General features: G+C 46.4%; 2 protein-coding genes across 4 annotated transcripts; one reads left to right on the forward strand and one right to left on the reverse strand.

The window, feature by feature from the left end:
- Nucleotides 1-2,485: 2,485 nt before the first annotated feature.
- fahd1 (fumarylacetoacetate hydrolase domain containing 1) lies at nt 2,486-3,545 on the reverse strand. Its single transcript, XM_015945688.3, has one exon. It carries the CDS (start codon nt 3,420-3,422, stop codon nt 2,760-2,762), a length of 663 nt encoding a protein of 220 aa, XP_015801174.3. The 5' UTR covers nt 3,423-3,545; the 3' UTR covers nt 2,486-2,759.
- Nucleotides 3,546-3,729: 184 nt separating this feature from the next.
- Nucleotides 3,730-7,337, forward strand: hagh (hydroxyacylglutathione hydrolase). Of its 3 annotated transcripts, none has more exons than XM_015945685.3 (9): nt 3,730-3,886; nt 4,241-4,425; nt 5,352-5,416; nt 5,529-5,646; nt 5,736-5,844; nt 5,926-6,029; nt 6,134-6,235; nt 6,311-6,390; nt 6,497-7,337. In XM_015945685.3, the coding sequence occupies exons 1-9, from the start codon at nt 3,820-3,822 to the stop codon at nt 6,594-6,596; spliced, it is 930 nt and encodes a 309-aa protein (XP_015801171.1). In that variant the 5' UTR covers nt 3,730-3,819; the 3' UTR covers nt 6,597-7,337. The 3 variants fall into 3 exon arrangements, with proteins under 3 accessions (XP_015801171.1, XP_015801173.1, XP_015801172.1); XM_015945687.3 differs by having other exon boundaries at nt 3,742-3,886; nt 4,284-4,425; XM_015945686.3 differs by lacking the exon at nt 3,730-3,886 and adding an exon at nt 3,921-4,056.
- Nucleotides 7,338-16,366: the final 9,029 nt, after the last annotated feature.

Raw genomic sequence — 16,366 nt, forward strand, 5'->3', positions numbered from 1 at the left:
GCCTTCACCTGGATGGATCTCAGACTAGACGAGTCCTATCGGAGCTATCTACGGGTTCCTGATATCAGAGGTTCACTCCACCGATAGTGACCATCAACTCCCTGGGTCACACGAGAACCTCCACACAAAGAGTGCGTAGACTTGGCACAGATTGCGCCAGATGATTTTTAAACAAACAAATCTGTAGTTTACTCACTAAACAGCCACTTCACTTTTACGACACAGACTTCACCATTTCTCTCTGATCCAAAGACGGGTTTTGCTAAAACATCTAGCTTCCATTACAACATTTCACACATCACTTTAAATCACCTCATATCCATTACATCACATCTCATTATTCATATCTTGTCATGTATGATCGTTAGTTTAGGAAAAAGAATGAAATTATTTTTATAAACTATATACCTGACTCTGTCTGAATTAATACGAAGTGTGTTTATGGTCCCTAAAGAAGCAAAGAGCCCTAGAATCTTCTGATTAAACATTCAAAGATCAATCAGGTTGATATTTCATATTTATATGGAATCATCACACCTTAAATTTTTAATTTAAACTTGATAACTACGTAAATTAGACCCAGCCATGTCTAGGCATAGTCAAGATGAACTGAGGTGAGGTGAAAAGCTTCTCTTTGGTCTCACACACCAAAATTTTAAATTCTCCTCTGAAATCTTAGACGTTCTGTCCTCCAGGCTAAGAGAGAGAAGGAACCAGTTTCCCAATGGTCGGAATCTCTGCTGGAAATCTTTTCCCCTGCAAAACTGGGAAATCCTTTCTGTGATATGCAAAAGGTGTGCAGCAAAGTTTTTACTTGTGTTTGTGCATTAGTTTGTCTGTTAACAGAGTATCTGTTGAGCCACTGGTTGGATCTTGACAAATTTCCCAAGAATGAGTCTTTTCCTCTACAATTGATTCAGTCCAGATCTAGATGGCCTCTACACATTATTAACATCAGAGACCACACAGACCATTCCTCAGATATTGAGCTGGGATTTAATGTGTTATTAGGCGTGAGTCAGACACAACTGACTTTGGGTACACATCAAGATAGATGTTTTTGAGTGAAATCGTTCATGAAGTTGTTTTCATAATTTAACCAAAAGATTGAAACTACAACATTTTTGCATGAGATGATCTCGTTTCAACTTCTAGTATCAAAGGTGATTGATGAAAGTCATTCCTTCATGGAATGGCTGGCCTTATTGACACCGTCGACCATGCTATACTTCTGTCCCGACTGAACCAGGTAACGTGTATGCAGGGAACTGCCCTGAACTGGTTCCGATCGTACAGAAGTTTTCGTGTGAGGCTGGGGAATTTCGCCTCTGAAGCCTCCTCTCTGCCCTGTGGTGTTCCCCAATGCTCTATTTTAGAACTTCTGCTTTTTAATCTTTACATTCTTCCTCTGGCAGCTATTTTTAGGCGATATGGCATGTCTTATCATTTGTATGCTGATGACTGTCAATTTTATATTTCACTAAAACCTCAAGAGTCCGTGCAACCGGCTGTGGATTGCCTGAATGAGGTGAAGGGCTGGCTTTATAATAACTTTTCACACCTGGTTTTGGACCTGGAGCTGCGGATGGACTCTCACGTTAGCCAGGTGGTTAGATCTTGCTTTTTCCAGCTTCGCCGGCTATCAAAGATGAAGTCCATCCTGACTAGACGTGACCTGCACACAGTGATCCATGCATTTGTGATCTCTCGCTTGGATTATGCAAATTCCCTTTTTTATGGATCTACATCTTCCTCGGTTGCGAGCCTACAGCTGGTTCAGAATGCGGCGGCCCGCCTTTTGAAGGACACCAGATGGAGGGAGCACATTACTCCTGTTCTGACCCAGCTGCACTGGCTCCCGGTGTGCTACTTCATCCAGCGTAAAATTTTACTTCTTGTTTTTAAGTCACTCTATCTTTATGCGCCTCTCTACTTGACTCAGCTGGTTCAGCCTTACGTACTTGGTCGAATTATTCGGTCAGCAGACCACCGCCTGTTACAGGTCCCAATTGTTCAGGTGAGGACACGAGGAGAACAAGTGTTCTCAATCTGTGCGCCTCGTCTCTGGAACCAACTCCCTCTAGCAGTGAGAATGGCCCCCTCTCTCTGATTTTAAATCACGCCTGAAGGCTCATTTTTATTCCTTGACTTTTACTTCAGCCTAATTAGCCTTGTACTATGCCTCTGTTTTATTTTTATTGTTGATTTTATAGTAGTTACTGCACTACTTTTATTACTTTCTTCCTGTGTTGATTTTTATGCTCTTTTACTGTGTAGCACTTTGGTTGGCCTCAGCTGTGTAGAAATGTGCTTTATAAATAAAATGGAATTTTAAATTGTGCTGCTGACTAAAATTGTGCACAAATTGTGCCTCAGGTGTGCTAAAAACATGCGGTTTCCACCAAAACAGAGTTTTAACACTAGTTTTAGATCACTATATAACAGAAAGATCCAATAACTATTTAATAGTCAAGTAATGGATTCATTATGATTGTATTGTATTTATTCAGTAATTAAAATAATTACATGTTTTCTTGCTTTTGACGTGTATACTTTGAAAATTTCACTTTATTTGAAACTCGTGAACTCATCCCTTGTGATTAGGACAATGGCAGTTAATTTAAAAACTAATGGTAAACAAGAAGAAGAGTTACAGTAAATAAGAGGTTTGCGTAGACGCACCCGACCAAACTATGAACGGGTCAGAAAGAGCAGAAGGACTGAGAGTGCAGCACTGCCCCCTGCTGGCTTCTTTCATCTCAGTGGTCCTTCCTCTCCACTCTGAAGCTCATGGTGATCACACCTTCGATCCCTGCCTGGAGCTCATCATGCTCCTGCACGGCAGAGACTCCTTTAGGGGTCCCGGTGAGGATGAGGTCTCCCTCCTCCAGGCTGATGAAGTCGCTGATGTAGCTTATCAAATATGGCACTGAGAAAATCATCTGGGAGGTGCAGCCGCTCTGTCGCAGCTGGTCGTTCACCTTCAGCCACAGCCGGACGTCCCCCGGGTCCGGGATGCGCTCCACGGGGATGAACTCGCTGACGGGGCAGGAGGTGTTGAAGGCTTTGGCCAGAGTCCAGGGTAAACCCTTGGATTTGCACTCGTCCTGGATGTCCCGGGCTGTCATGTCCAAGCACAGAGCGTAGCCCGCCACATGCTCCATGGCGCGGGACTGCGGGATGGCTGTGCCTCCCTTGCCGATGACCACCCCTAACTCCACCTCATGGTGCAGGTTGCTGCTGTACCTGGGGAACAGGATCGGAGAGCCCTCTCTCACGTAGGCAGAAGGAGCTTTCAGGAACAGCACCGGCTCAGTGGGAACTGCATTTTTCAGCTCCTTAGCGTGATCCGCGTAATTCCTCCCAACACAAATAATCTTCCTTCCCCACTCCCAGAACCGACTTGTGTTCCGTGTTGTCATTATGTTGAATTTACCATGAGTGCAGCTGTAGCTCCTTTAAAGCAGTTGGTGTTAGTTTAACTCTACACTTTGACCCCACACGCTGATCAAACACGGGATTATTAAGCTACGGCAAGCTTGAGTGTACAAAACATGTCAAATCAAAACTAACATTACTCATATATCACAGGTTTATGAGCATTACATAGTATCTAACATAGAAATTCAGGTTTTATATATGAATTGTATGTCATTATAGTAGAAAAATGAACAAAAATTTCTGCTTTTTTAAAAACAAACTGTAATCTCTAGATTTGATTAGTCAGGCCTGGGTGGGTCTGTTGTTTAAAAGGGGGCGGTGACGGAACTAACTAACTTTTCTGGTTTAATCTGACGTGATAAGACTGTAGTGACTGTGATGTTATTGAAGTCACTAGTGGGGAGTGCCTGCACTCTAATAGGAGCCGCTACTGCGTTAAAACTCGGTACGTGAACACTGTTTTTCTGTTACGCTATTACGTAGCATGCTAGCTAACAGCTAACTCAGTGGTTACATCATGTTTGTTTGTGTCGCTGTGAGGTGAAGACTGTCACTGAAGTGGGCACAGCGGGCCTGTTTCAGAAGAGAACTGCGGTTTAATACATTAACTTTTAGGTGACACTTTAGTCTAAATAATAATAACAACGGTTCAATTCAACATGAAGCTAAAGTGTTTTATTTAGGGGCAGCGATTACGATTAGTTGTCGTTATCAGGAAGAGCTGTCAGTGCTGTGTGAGAAGTTGTGAGGATTTAATTTTTGGGTTATTTATTGATCGACCGTGTCGTTTCTTTTGAAGCACCTGCTGAAGTCCGGGCTCAGACAGCTGCTCTCGTTCACAGCGCAGTGAGGAAGTCTCACCTGGTCCAACAAGACAGCATGAGGGTGGAGCTGCTCCCAGCGCTCAGCGACAACTACATGTACCTGCTGATCGATGAGGACTCCAGAGAGGCCGCTATTGTTGACCCCGTGGAGCCAATAAAGGTAACTTAAAAAAAAATGTAACTAACCCAGTAAAACATAATTGCAAAATCAAAATGCTGCTTAAAAGTAGCAAAAATATAATTATTATTTTAATCTCTACTCTAACTTTTTAGTTTGCATTTGCTTTCCATACTGGAGTATGTTTCCTTTTCCTTAAACATGCACGTTGAGTTAATAAGTGATTAGGGTGTTGACTATTGAGCGGTGAGACTGTGGTTATTTACATATGTTATGAATAATTTATAACCTTTTACTCAAACACACTTCACAATAGTCGCTGAATAAATCTCTGTAAACACCTGGAGGATTAATCTTAAGTGTTGACTCGTTCTTCAAAAACCTGGTGAAAAACTAAATAAATCTCTGGTCTGAAATAGATCAGGACTTAGACTTCAACATGTCTACCAGTTATTTATTCCACCCAACATCAAAATTGTTGTCCATCCATCCATTTTCCTTACTCGCTTATCCTCGCGGGGTTGGAGGGGGGAAGTGGCTGGTGCCCATCTCCAGCAGACACCGGGCATGCAGGCGGGGTACACCCTGGACAGATTGCCAGTCCATCCCAAGGCAACACAGAGACACACAGGACAAACAACCAAGCACACACACACTCACACCTAAGGACAATTCAATGAGACCAACCAAGACATGGTTTTGGACTGTGGGAGGAAGCCGGAGCACCCGGAGAGAACCCACAAATCCACAGGGAGAACATGCAAACTCCGTGCAGAAAGACCCCAGGTTGGGATTGAACCCAGGACCCTCTTGCTGCAAGGCAACAGCGCTAACCACTTCACCACAGTGCAGCCCCAAAATTGGTGTTTGAGTCATAAACTGCAAATTGACTCAGTTTGTTTGATTTACAACCTGATAGTCATCCTTGAACTTAACTGATTATTTGGACTCTTCTGTGCTTTGAACAGGTGGTGGAAGCGGTCAGAAAACATGGCGTTAAACTCACCACAGTTCTGACCACCCATCACCACTGGTATGCTGCATGTTGTGTGTTTACACGCACTACCATCACACACGGCTCTCACAACTCTATGTCGGAACCACTCAACTTCACAATGGTGAAAGCTGTAACTCCTCTGATGCAGGGATCACGCCGGTGGGAATGAGAAGATGGTGAAGCTGATGCCAGGGCTGAGGGTCTATGGGGGAGATGACCGTGTCGATGCCATCACTAAGAAAGTTTCTCATTCCAACACTTTTAAAGTGAGACCTTTTAGTCTGTTTTTTCCTTGGAAAGCTAGTCATAAATCCCCATTTTGGCTAACCTGAATGACTTTTTTTTCTGCTTAAAGCTGGGATCACTAAGTGTGAAGTGTCTGTTTACTCCCTGTCACACGACGGGTCACATCTGTTACTATGTTACTAAAGAGAACTCCTCTGATCCACCTGCCGTCTTCACAGGTACGTCCTTACCTGTGACTTTCACATGAACTGTCTGAGTCATTTTTGCACTGTTGATGTTGCCACCTCTCCCACGTGCAGGCGATACTCTGTTTGTGGCCGGCTGTGGTAAATTCTTCGAGGGCACGGCGGAGCAGATGTACAAAGCCTTGATAGAAATTTTGGGACGTCTGCCTCGTGAAACGGTGATTGTGCACGCTCACGGACCCGGGAAGTTTAAAAGAATGAAATATTGGAGCATAAATCTCATTGAAGTTGATTAAATCGAGTTGTTTTTTTCTTGTCAAAGCGTGTCTACTGTGGTCATGAATACACGGTCAGCAATCTGAAATTTGCACGCCACGTGGAACCAAAAAATGAAGTCATTCAGAAGAAGCTGGAATGGGCTAAGGTATCGTAGCTCGCTTGAATAACATGATACAAAAATCATAATCCTGTGAATAATTAGTTGTTTTTTTTTCTGTAGGAGAAGTGCAGCAACGGAGAGCCGACCATCCCATCCACGCTGGAGGATGAATTCACCTTCAATCCCTTCATGAGAGTAAAGTACGTGCAGCCGAGCTGATGCTAACAGCATCTGAGAGTTTCAGCGTATCAGAGCTGGTCAAAGATCTGCTCGACTCATGCTTTATGTTTCTAATGTTTAACTCAGAGAGAAGTCGGTCCAAGACCACGTGAAGCAGATGGACCCAGTTGAGACCATGAGAAGTCTCCGGAAAGAAAAGGATGGTTTCAGAGTTCCTAAGGAGTAAAGCGTTCATGTCGACACTTTTTACCTGCAGGTTGACCATTATGGAAGAAAAACAACAACTCCTGCGAGCCTTTTGAAACGGTCACTTTGACTGATGGAGCAGGCGTAGCAGGTTTCTGATTAGTTTGGCCGATGTTGCTGTGCGAGTCAAAAGGAATATACGGCCATGAGTTGGAACGCTTTAAGGGGAAAATTGTATTTTAATTTGTAAATGTTAGAGTCTATTTAGAATGATGTTAATATTTTAAACTACTAAAAGTTTCATTTGGTGTTGAAATGATTCACAAGACACACAAAGAACAAATACCCAGTGTTATACGTACAATCTGTGTGAATAGATTTAGTCATTTATTACTCTTCACATTGTTTACTTCCATAATCACTTAAAGCTGTATCTGGGTTAAACGCATCACAGTTGCCTTGTAGACGTGTGGCTCTGCATTACTTCTAAATGCTTTTACGTTCTTACAATCGTACAAAGAGTCCTGCATGATCTTTGTTTTAAGCAATAAACTCATCTGTTTGGAGAAGGTAAAAGAAGAAACCTGTGATTTAATCTTCTCATAAATAAAAGTGTGATGCTGTACGTCATTAGTTGAATCATATGCTCACGTATGTTCAGTTATAAAACTTTATTTTTAATTAAAAATACAATCTGTAATGAGGAAAAACATCCACGTTCATGATTTGAACAAAACCTCCGAACATTTCAATAACCTCAAAATAAACATTTTGTGACAGAGTTGAACGTTTCTGGCTCGATAAAAATGTCTGTGTTATGACATTTGACACTGGATGATGTCGCGATAACTTCCTCCTCTCCTGATAATTTAGGGAAAGCACAGTCAGTCGTGCCATAATAAACAGGCTGAGCGGACACAGTCAACACGAGGTATTTAGTCTCTTCACCCGTTTATCTTTTTCACCTGAAAAAATGCTGAAACTTGCAGACGCTCTAGCAGTTGGACGGACATGGTGTTTTTTAAGTTAAATAATGTGTGAGAGGTTAAAATTGTTTGTCAATAACTCGTTTAAGTTAAAAATATACTGAATAATGTTTATTAATGAACTATTGTCTTGAAGGGTCGCGTACCGCGGTGCGCATGCGTGTTCAGGTACAATGAGGTTAAAGGTGATCTCCATCCTGGAAGATAACTAAATGCACCTGGTGATAGAAGAGCAGAGCAAACAGGCCAGAGCTGTGGATCCTGCTGTTCCTCACCGGGTCAGACACTCATTTACTCTTCCTGCTGCTTCAACAGCGTAACTAACTACAACAGGTGAACAATCAAACTAGTAAAGTACATTCTTGCTTATGTCAACTCAAATAGGTGAACGAATTAGTTTAATTCTCATTTCAGGTGCATTACTTTTCGTTTGAAAATTGAAACCAGCAGATTTCTCTAAATCTTTATTTAATGCAATCTCCACTTTGCAGGAGGACAATAATGGGTGACAGAAACGACTCATTTTAGCCGGGACCAGGCTCAGGACAGAAAAGGCGTTGGGCCTGGGCCTTCCTAAGAGGTGGGCCTTCCTAAGAGGGACCAACAGAGGAGACAAAAGTAGTGGCAGCAATACAAACATGCAGAGTAAAGCCAGGGTGTCCTCCAGCAGTCTAAGCCTATTATAGCATAACTAAAGGGATGAGCTAGGATAACTCAAGTTAACCGTAACTAATAAATTCACCAAAAAAGGAAAGTTAGTGTTTAAAGTTAGCGTTTGCCTCTCATGCGACAACAGGCTCCAGTAAAGGGAGACAGGAACTAGAGCCGTGCCCAGGACTTTTAAAATTGGGTGGCCCATGTGGGGTTCTTGTTTATGCATGGGTTGCAACAATGGTTGTGCTTATTTATTTATTTATTTACACAAATCGTTTATTTATTTACTTTCTAGTGAATTTTTGAGTTTCACATTGCACAATCAGCATTTTTTTTCTCTTCATCTTCTAGTTTTGTGGTGGTTAGCAAGTCACTTCTTGTTGCATTACTGCCACCAACTGGAGTTGAGAAGGACTCTACTATTTATGTGAATATGAAAAAAAAATTAAATAATATTAATACTACGGGCCTGGGCTAGAAAACAAGGTGAAAGGTTCATGCAACCACACACTATTTTGGAGTTTACAACCCAAGCCTTTTGTCAACAATGTAAAGTCAGTTTAAACTGGAACTTAGTGGGGTGGCACCTGGGGTAGCCAATCAGATTCTAAGGGTGGCATGTGCTACCCCAGGCCACTCCCTGGACACGCCCCTGCTAGGAACCCTAAGAACAGGCAGGCATTACTTTAGGCAACAGGTTGAGCGGGTTGTCCAGTAATCGGAAGGTTGCCGGTTCGATCCCGGCTCTGTTGTGTCCTTGGGCAAGACACTTAACCCACCTTGCCTGCTGGTGGTGGTCGGAGGAACTGGTGGCGCCTGTGCTCGGCAGCCTCGCCTCTGTCAGTGCGCCCCAGGGTGTGTGAATGTGTGTGTGAATGGATGAATGATACACTGTAGTGTAAAGCGCTTTGGAGTCCTTACTCTGAGAGGCGCTATACAAGTGCAGGTCATTTATTCATTTAACACCTGCAGTCTGAGGGCAAAGGTCTGCTGGAACATCTACGAGATACTCTTTGCTATAACAGGGAGAAGGACATTTGTAATTTTATTATGGAGTTTATAGGGAGTCAAAAATAAAAATGGCTTTTGATCCAGATTTATTTTCACTATCACATGGAAAGAGTAAAATCTGAACCCGTACGGGTCAGAAGCAGTGTCCAAGATAATCTCTACTTTAACAAAAATAATGGATTTTACTAAAAATGGTCATTTTCATCAGGAGGTTTTGTATTTTCAGTGTTTTGAGTAAACTGATGGTAAATATTTACACCTGGGCATCAAAGGGGCCCAAAAATGAACATACTTTTTTATTTTATAAAGTTAAGTTAGACAAACTGGATTGATCATGAATTTATGTTTGTATTGTGTCGTTATCAGCTGCTGGAAATAGTGAAGAGAGAAGGCTTGTCTCTCATCGCTGTTCTCACCACACACCACCACTGGTAAGAGCTCCGTTAGGTTAGACAGCAGTAGGAACCCGACTTGCTGCTCTTCCTCCAGCTGTTACTCCCAATAGGGACCACGCCCGTGGGAACGAAGCTCTGCGTAAGAGCGTTCCGGTTTTAAAGCTGTACGGAGGAGATGACTGAGTCGAGGGGTTGATGGATAAAGTCACGGATGGTCAGGAATTAAAAGTAACCCAAACAGGAGAAAGATTGTTGCTGTTTGTTAGGATTATAAACTGACTATAAACACTAGTTTTAATATTTCCAGTTTAAGTCCATTAAGAAGTGTGTCTCTACTCCGTGCCACACCGCTGGTGAATTATGCTTCTATGTGTGGGAAGACGAGTGCAGCGACGCCCCTGCTGTGTTCACAGGTCTGCTCATGATGAGACTACAGAGCACTCTGTTGTTATTATGAGGAAGTGACCACCCCCTTGTTCTTTTATTTGGTTGCCAGGGGATACGCTGTTTATCGGTGGATGTGGGCGTTTTTTTGAGGGTACAGCAGAACAGATGCATCACAGCCTGACCCAGGTGCTCGGTTCCCTGCCTCCAGAGACAGTTATTGGGACGTCTTCTAGCTAGTGCTGTCCGATGGAATCATGTAGTCGTGGTGAGAAGTGGCTCGCTCTTTGCAGGTCTTCTGTGGGCACGAGTACACCATCAGGAACCTGAAGTTTGCTGTGCTGGTGGAACCGGAGAACAAAAAGGCTAAAGAGATGCTGAGCTGGGCCTAAGTGAGCAGCACACAGCTGAGAATAAAGATTTATTATGTTCAGGAAGAGAAAACACAAGTGCTAAAGGAGTGCCAGGCTGTTTGCTTTCACTAACGACACGAGTCCTCAAAGACGAATGAGACAAGTACAGTTCAAATGGATACAAGGCAGTTTCCTTGCTCTTAGCACCCCTAGTGTCCATCATTAATTATCTGTGGTCAAAGCAAAAGTAACACTTATCTCCTCGCCATGCGTTAATCTTTTTAACACATTAATCTAACAGCTGAAACGTCTCCTCAGCCTTCATTAGTGTCTACAGGAGTGATTCATCACTAAAATAAACAAATCAGTTGTGTTCGCAATCTAAAACATGCTGGAAGTAGACTGCAGCTCCAGGTATGTCAGCTGAGTTTTCTTAGTTCACAGGTGGCGGCCCGGCACTCTGAAGTTGCAAATGCTGTATTCTGGCCACAGAGGGCAGTGGGGGTCTGATTGACCTTTCATTAACCCTGTAACGCCGGGGACACACCGGCCGCGGAAGCGCCGCGAAGCGCCGAGAAGCGAATCGCTCACGAAATTTGGCCGCTACTCGCCGCTCCTCAGTTCAGATCAGACGCGCCCCAGTCGAGGCGCGCCTCGGCTCAGCTGTAGTTTTTCTTTTAAACACTTGGTGTCCTCCATTTCCTCTCTGCCTTTTCTCAGCTTTTTTCCTCTACGTTTGAGTGTTTTTGCGCGCGCGCGTACGTGTGTGTGTGAAATAATATTATAAATAAATTTTCCTTGAACGTGGACACACCGTGTGTGTGTGTGTGTGTGTGTGCGTGTGCGTGTGCGTGCGTGTGCGTGTGTGTGTGTGTGTGTGTGTGTGTGTGTGTGTGTGTGTGTGTGTGTGTGTGTGTGTGTGTGTGTGTGTGTGTGTGTGTGTGTGTGTGTGTGTGTGTGTGTGTGTGTGTGTGTGTGTGTGTGAACCTATGTTTCTGCCAGTTGAATCTCTTGGAACCCGCTCCAATTCTGCAGCTGTATCCTAGCAGTTTCTTCAGAAATGGGTACGTAAATAACCAGGTTTTTCGGGAGTCGTACAGCTCCTTGTGTTTCTCAACTCCCATAATTAATTTAAAGTCATCCATCTTAACTGCTTGCCTCAGACTTTCTGCCTCTGTCCTGTTTGCTCCGTGAAAAGACACCCAAAACCACACCCCTCTTCACGCGGTCACACATGCACACAAGTTCGATGTGTGTATGTGTGTGTGTGTTCGTGTGGTTTTTCTGCAGTGTCAGATTACAAACACATTTGATTGCGTAATTTTATTTTGAAATGCTTTATTTTGTTAACTTTACCGGCCTGCCTCTTATGTCTAGGTTTGACTTCCTGCCAGAATTGACGCGATTCACCCACGGCTCGCGAAAAAAATAGAGCCGACGCCGAAATGATTGCTGCACGGCGCGAGCTGGAGCGCCGGCGCGAGGCGATTCGCGGCGCTTCGGCAGCCCATGTGGTCTATAGAATAGCTTAACAAGGGCGCCAAATGAAGGCGGTCCCATTTTCGCGGCGCTTCCGCGGCCAATGTGTCCCCGGCGTAAAGGGTCATTTTAGCATCAACTGGCTCAAGAAAATGGTCAAAAATATGAAAGTTAGCAAAATATATATTTAACTGTTTTAAAAAAGGCAAATTCATCACCTTGTGGCAGACATGGTTTACATTAAAAAATGATCAGTTTGAAATTTTGCTGCTATACTTTATACTTTACTGATGATTTCATCCATTAAGATAAAATGTTCACCGATCGCGCACACCAGTGCGGCTTCCAGACTGGCGTTGCAGGAAATAACATCACCCTTCTTGCCTTTGGATTTTCCAAAATGGTGGAAGAGCTTGAAGTGTCTGACGAGTCGAAAACCATCATTACTAAAACTGCTGATGCCATTCTCAATCTGTGCGCTGCTGTACTCACCGGTTCTCTTCGCATTGCTGCCTGGCAGACCCTTATCCAGCGGGCCTTGTGGCTCAAGGCCCTGCCCTCCATTCCTGAAAACCTGCACAGAGAGATGCTGGAAGGCCCCATCACCTCTGACGTTCTGTTTGGTCCCCATCTTAGGAGCGTCATCGAGAGGGCTCAGAAGACAGCTGAACTGTCAGCCATGGTGCGAGACCTGGTCCACCCTCGGTCCGCCTCTCACTCCGGCCGTTCCTCCAGAGGATGGGATGAACGGCGCAGAAACTTCAGACGCCCAGGTGCTCTGCCCGCCCCACGGAGCCAGCCTCCCGCTTCGGTTCCACCTCTGCGGGACCAGGGAGTTGGCAGCCAATGGTTTCGAAAGAGCCAGCAGACACCGTCTTGGCAGTCACAGTCGCAAGAACCTCGCCGAAAGCAACCACGAAAATGACTCGTTGGGGGAATGTGTGTGCTTCTGACTGTAATGTTAACTCTGTGAATGATGTTGGTTTTGAAATAAAACCCCAAAAAGTCGCATTGAGAGCACAATCCTACAGTCCTCTGCAGAATCCTCACACATGTTCCCCACACCAAGCACTGCGACACACCTGCATGTTAACGCAGTCCGTCATATTACACGACCAGCTGTAAGGGTGCGCGTCATTTGCGCACCGGCCCTAGCTTCCAGCCAGGCCCAACACATCCCGCTCCCCCCACAACGTAGGGTGGGATGGGATGTCATGGCGCTATCGCGACCACATGCAGTGCGCGGCTCCATCTGCTGGCACTTTGTCGTCTCCGTGCACGGGTCCGGCTCCCACTCGTCCTTTATCTTTGGACTCCACGCTCCGCGGTGCGGATCAGTCTCTTCTAGCTGATTCACACTCCCCCTTTCGAGTGCAGCCCTCCACGGGTCGCTCCCAGTTCTCTGCTGTGAATGACAGCGGTAAGGGCGCGAACCCAGTCCTCAGATGTCATTCACGTGACCTCGAACACGCGTCCGCTGTCGGAACGTGCGCAAGAATGGCGCCGCCTTTGTCTCATGAGCAAATGGATATCGGACACCATTCATTGCGGTCACACACTCCATTTTCAGTCTGCTCCTCCTCGCTTCAACGGGATCGTGGAGACGACGTTCACGTCACAGGTACAATCTCAGGCCCTGGAGCTGGAGCTGAGGGAACTTCTGTCCAAGGACGCCATTTCCCAAGTCCCTCGCGGACAAGAGCTCTCAGGCTTCTACTCCCGCTACTTCGTAGTACCGAAGAAGTCGGGAGGAATTAGACCAATTCTGGACCTTTCCCTGTTCAACTGCTCCATAGCAGTGATGCATTTCCGCATGTTAACAATGAGGCAAGTCCTAGAATACGTGCACTCCGGGGACTGGTTCACGTCAATAGACCTGAAAGACGCATACTTCCACGTCCCAGTAATTCCCAAACACCGGAAGTTCCTGCGCTTTTCATTCAAGGGAGTTCAATACCAGTTCAGTCGTCTCCCTTTCGGCTACTCACTAGCCCCGCGCACCTTCTCCAAATGTCTGGGGACCGCTCTGCAGCCATTGGGCACGGCGGAAATGAGGGTTTTATTTTACCTGGACGATCTGCTCCTATGCGCCCGGTCCAAGGATGAGGCGTCAGAGCAAACTAGGAAGTTAATAGAGCATCTGTCAACCCTGGGGTTTTCCATAAACTGGGAAAAGAGCTCCGTCCTTCCATCCCAGTCGATTGTGTTTCTCAGGGTGGAGCTGAACGCCTCCCTATGAGAGCTCGTTTGTCTCCGGCGAGAGCAGCAGATCTCACCACGGTGATCTCCTGAGTGCAACCCCGCAAGATCGTGAGAGCCCTGTTAGTCATGAAACGTCTGGGCATGATGGCTGCAGCCCACGCTGTGGTGCCGTTAGGTTTACTGCACACGAGACACCTACAGCGTTGGTTCATCTGCCTCCGGGTACACCCGATACATCAGAAGAGACGTATGTTGAGGGTTCCCTCTTCAGTGGGTGGGGACCTCGCTCACTGGGAGAATCCCTGCATCCTCTCACACGGGGTCCCCATCGGACGTCCTACGTCACACGTATCTGTTTTTCCGGATGCATCACTGTTGGGATGGGGGGGCACGTGCTTGTCCCATACGGTGGCAGATCGCTGGCCCTCCCACACGCACGAGCACATAAATGTGTTGGAGCTTATGACAGTGAGGAATGTGATCAAACACTTCGCTGCCCTTCTCGAGTGCCGTCATGTCGAAGTTCACACAGGCAACCAGGTGACGGCAGCCTACATAAATCGCCAAGGGGGAGTTTGATCCCTCCCACTATTGCGTGCAGCCACCGATTTACTGTGTTGGGCACATGTCCACCTGCTGTCCATCAAAGCCACCTACATTCCGGGGGTCCTGAATGTGGCAGCAGGCATCCTGTCGAGAGGGGGACCCCGCGACTCCGACTGGCGTCTGCATCCCGCACTGATATCACAGATATGGATCAAGTTCGGGGAACCCTCTGTGGATCTGTTCGCGGCTCGCGAAAACGCTCAGTGTCACCTGTGGTTTTCCCTGAGTCCCCGGGACCACCCCCCGCTCTGGGCGGACGCCCTCTCACACCAGCCCTGGCCTCAGACGCTCCTGTATGCGTTTCCGCCAGTCCCACTGATTCCCCGTCTCCTGGACCGAATTCGGTCGGAACAGCTCTCGGTGATTCTGGTGGCTCCCAGGCGCGTGTCCGCGTCATGGTTTCCGGACCTGCAAGCGCTAGTGTCCGGCTCCCCGTGGAGGCTCCCGTGGAGGGCAGACGCCCTTCTCCAGGCGGATGGGATAATCAAACATCCTCCAGAAATAGGCCAACGGCTGTGGGTCTGGCCGCTGAGCGGTCACGCTTAGTCTTCTGGGCTGCCGCATGATGTGGTCGCCACGATTCAGAGTGCGCGAGCGCCTTCACATCTTATGCTGCTAATGGGCAGCTTTCCAAAAATGGTGCACAGAGCGGAATGTTCAAGCGCTCTCCTGCCAGCTGGCGGATGTCCTATCGTTTCTGCAGATACTGACAGACAGGGGCCTCACATTCAGCACTATTAAAACATATGCTGCAGCTATCTCATCCTGTCATCAGGGTTTTGGAGATAGATCTGTTTTCAATCATCCCCTCACAAAACGTTTTCTAAAAGGTGTCAGAAGGATCAGACCTGTGTCCCGCCCGCTATTTCCCCAGTGGGACCTAACGGTGGTTCTGCGCAGCTTATCTGAATCCCCATTTGAACCCTTGGACCAGGTCTCACTCAAGTTCCTGTCACTCAAAACTGCCTTTGCTGCTGGTGCTGGCATCAGTCAAGAGAGTGAGCGACCTAACTCGCATGCCTCAGGATCCGGGAAGATGGCGGATCTGCTGTTTTATGCCCCAACCCAGCCTTTGTGCCCAAAAACATTAATGCTTCCTTCAAATCCAGGTCAATTTCATTGGCTGGACTTTTTCCTCCTCCCCATAATTCTGATGAGGAGGCGGCTTCCCACCTTCTCTGCCCGGTGCGCGCGCTCGCACGATATGTGTCACGCACTTCAGGGATTTGCTGCTCACAAAGCCTGTTTGTGCACTACAGAGACTCTTCCCTTGGGCAAGCGCTATCGACCCAGCGTCTTTCACACTGGCTGTGTGACGCCATTTCACTCGCTTACACATCATCAGGGCGAGATCCTCCTGAGACACTCAGGGCTCACTCAGCCAGAGGGATTTCCTCTTCTATGGCGCTCCACAGTGGTGTGTCGATGAATGACATTTGTCAGGCTGCTTCATGGGCTTCCCCTTGTTCCTTTACTCGTAATTATTTACGAGATGTGTCATCAGGATCCATCACTCGTTCAGTGCTTGGACCTCAGCAGGCTGAGTGAAAGCATTATGGCACCACATCAGCCCTACTTGAATGAATTTCATCCTCTTGTGGATTATATTTTAGTGGGAACCCCACTCTTCTCTCTGGCTGCCTCAGCCTTTTAAGCCCTGGGCTGAGGCTGAGCGACCCTCACTAAGAGGAGACATGTAGGGTGTGTTCATTGGTTGAGCTAACCAGTGTGGCGTAAACC

Source organism: Nothobranchius furzeri, chromosome 12 (genome assembly GCF_043380555.1).
Source record: "Nothobranchius furzeri strain GRZ-AD chromosome 12, NfurGRZ-RIMD1, whole genome shotgun sequence".
Taxonomy (NCBI): domain Eukaryota; kingdom Metazoa; phylum Chordata; class Actinopteri; order Cyprinodontiformes; family Nothobranchiidae; genus Nothobranchius; species Nothobranchius furzeri.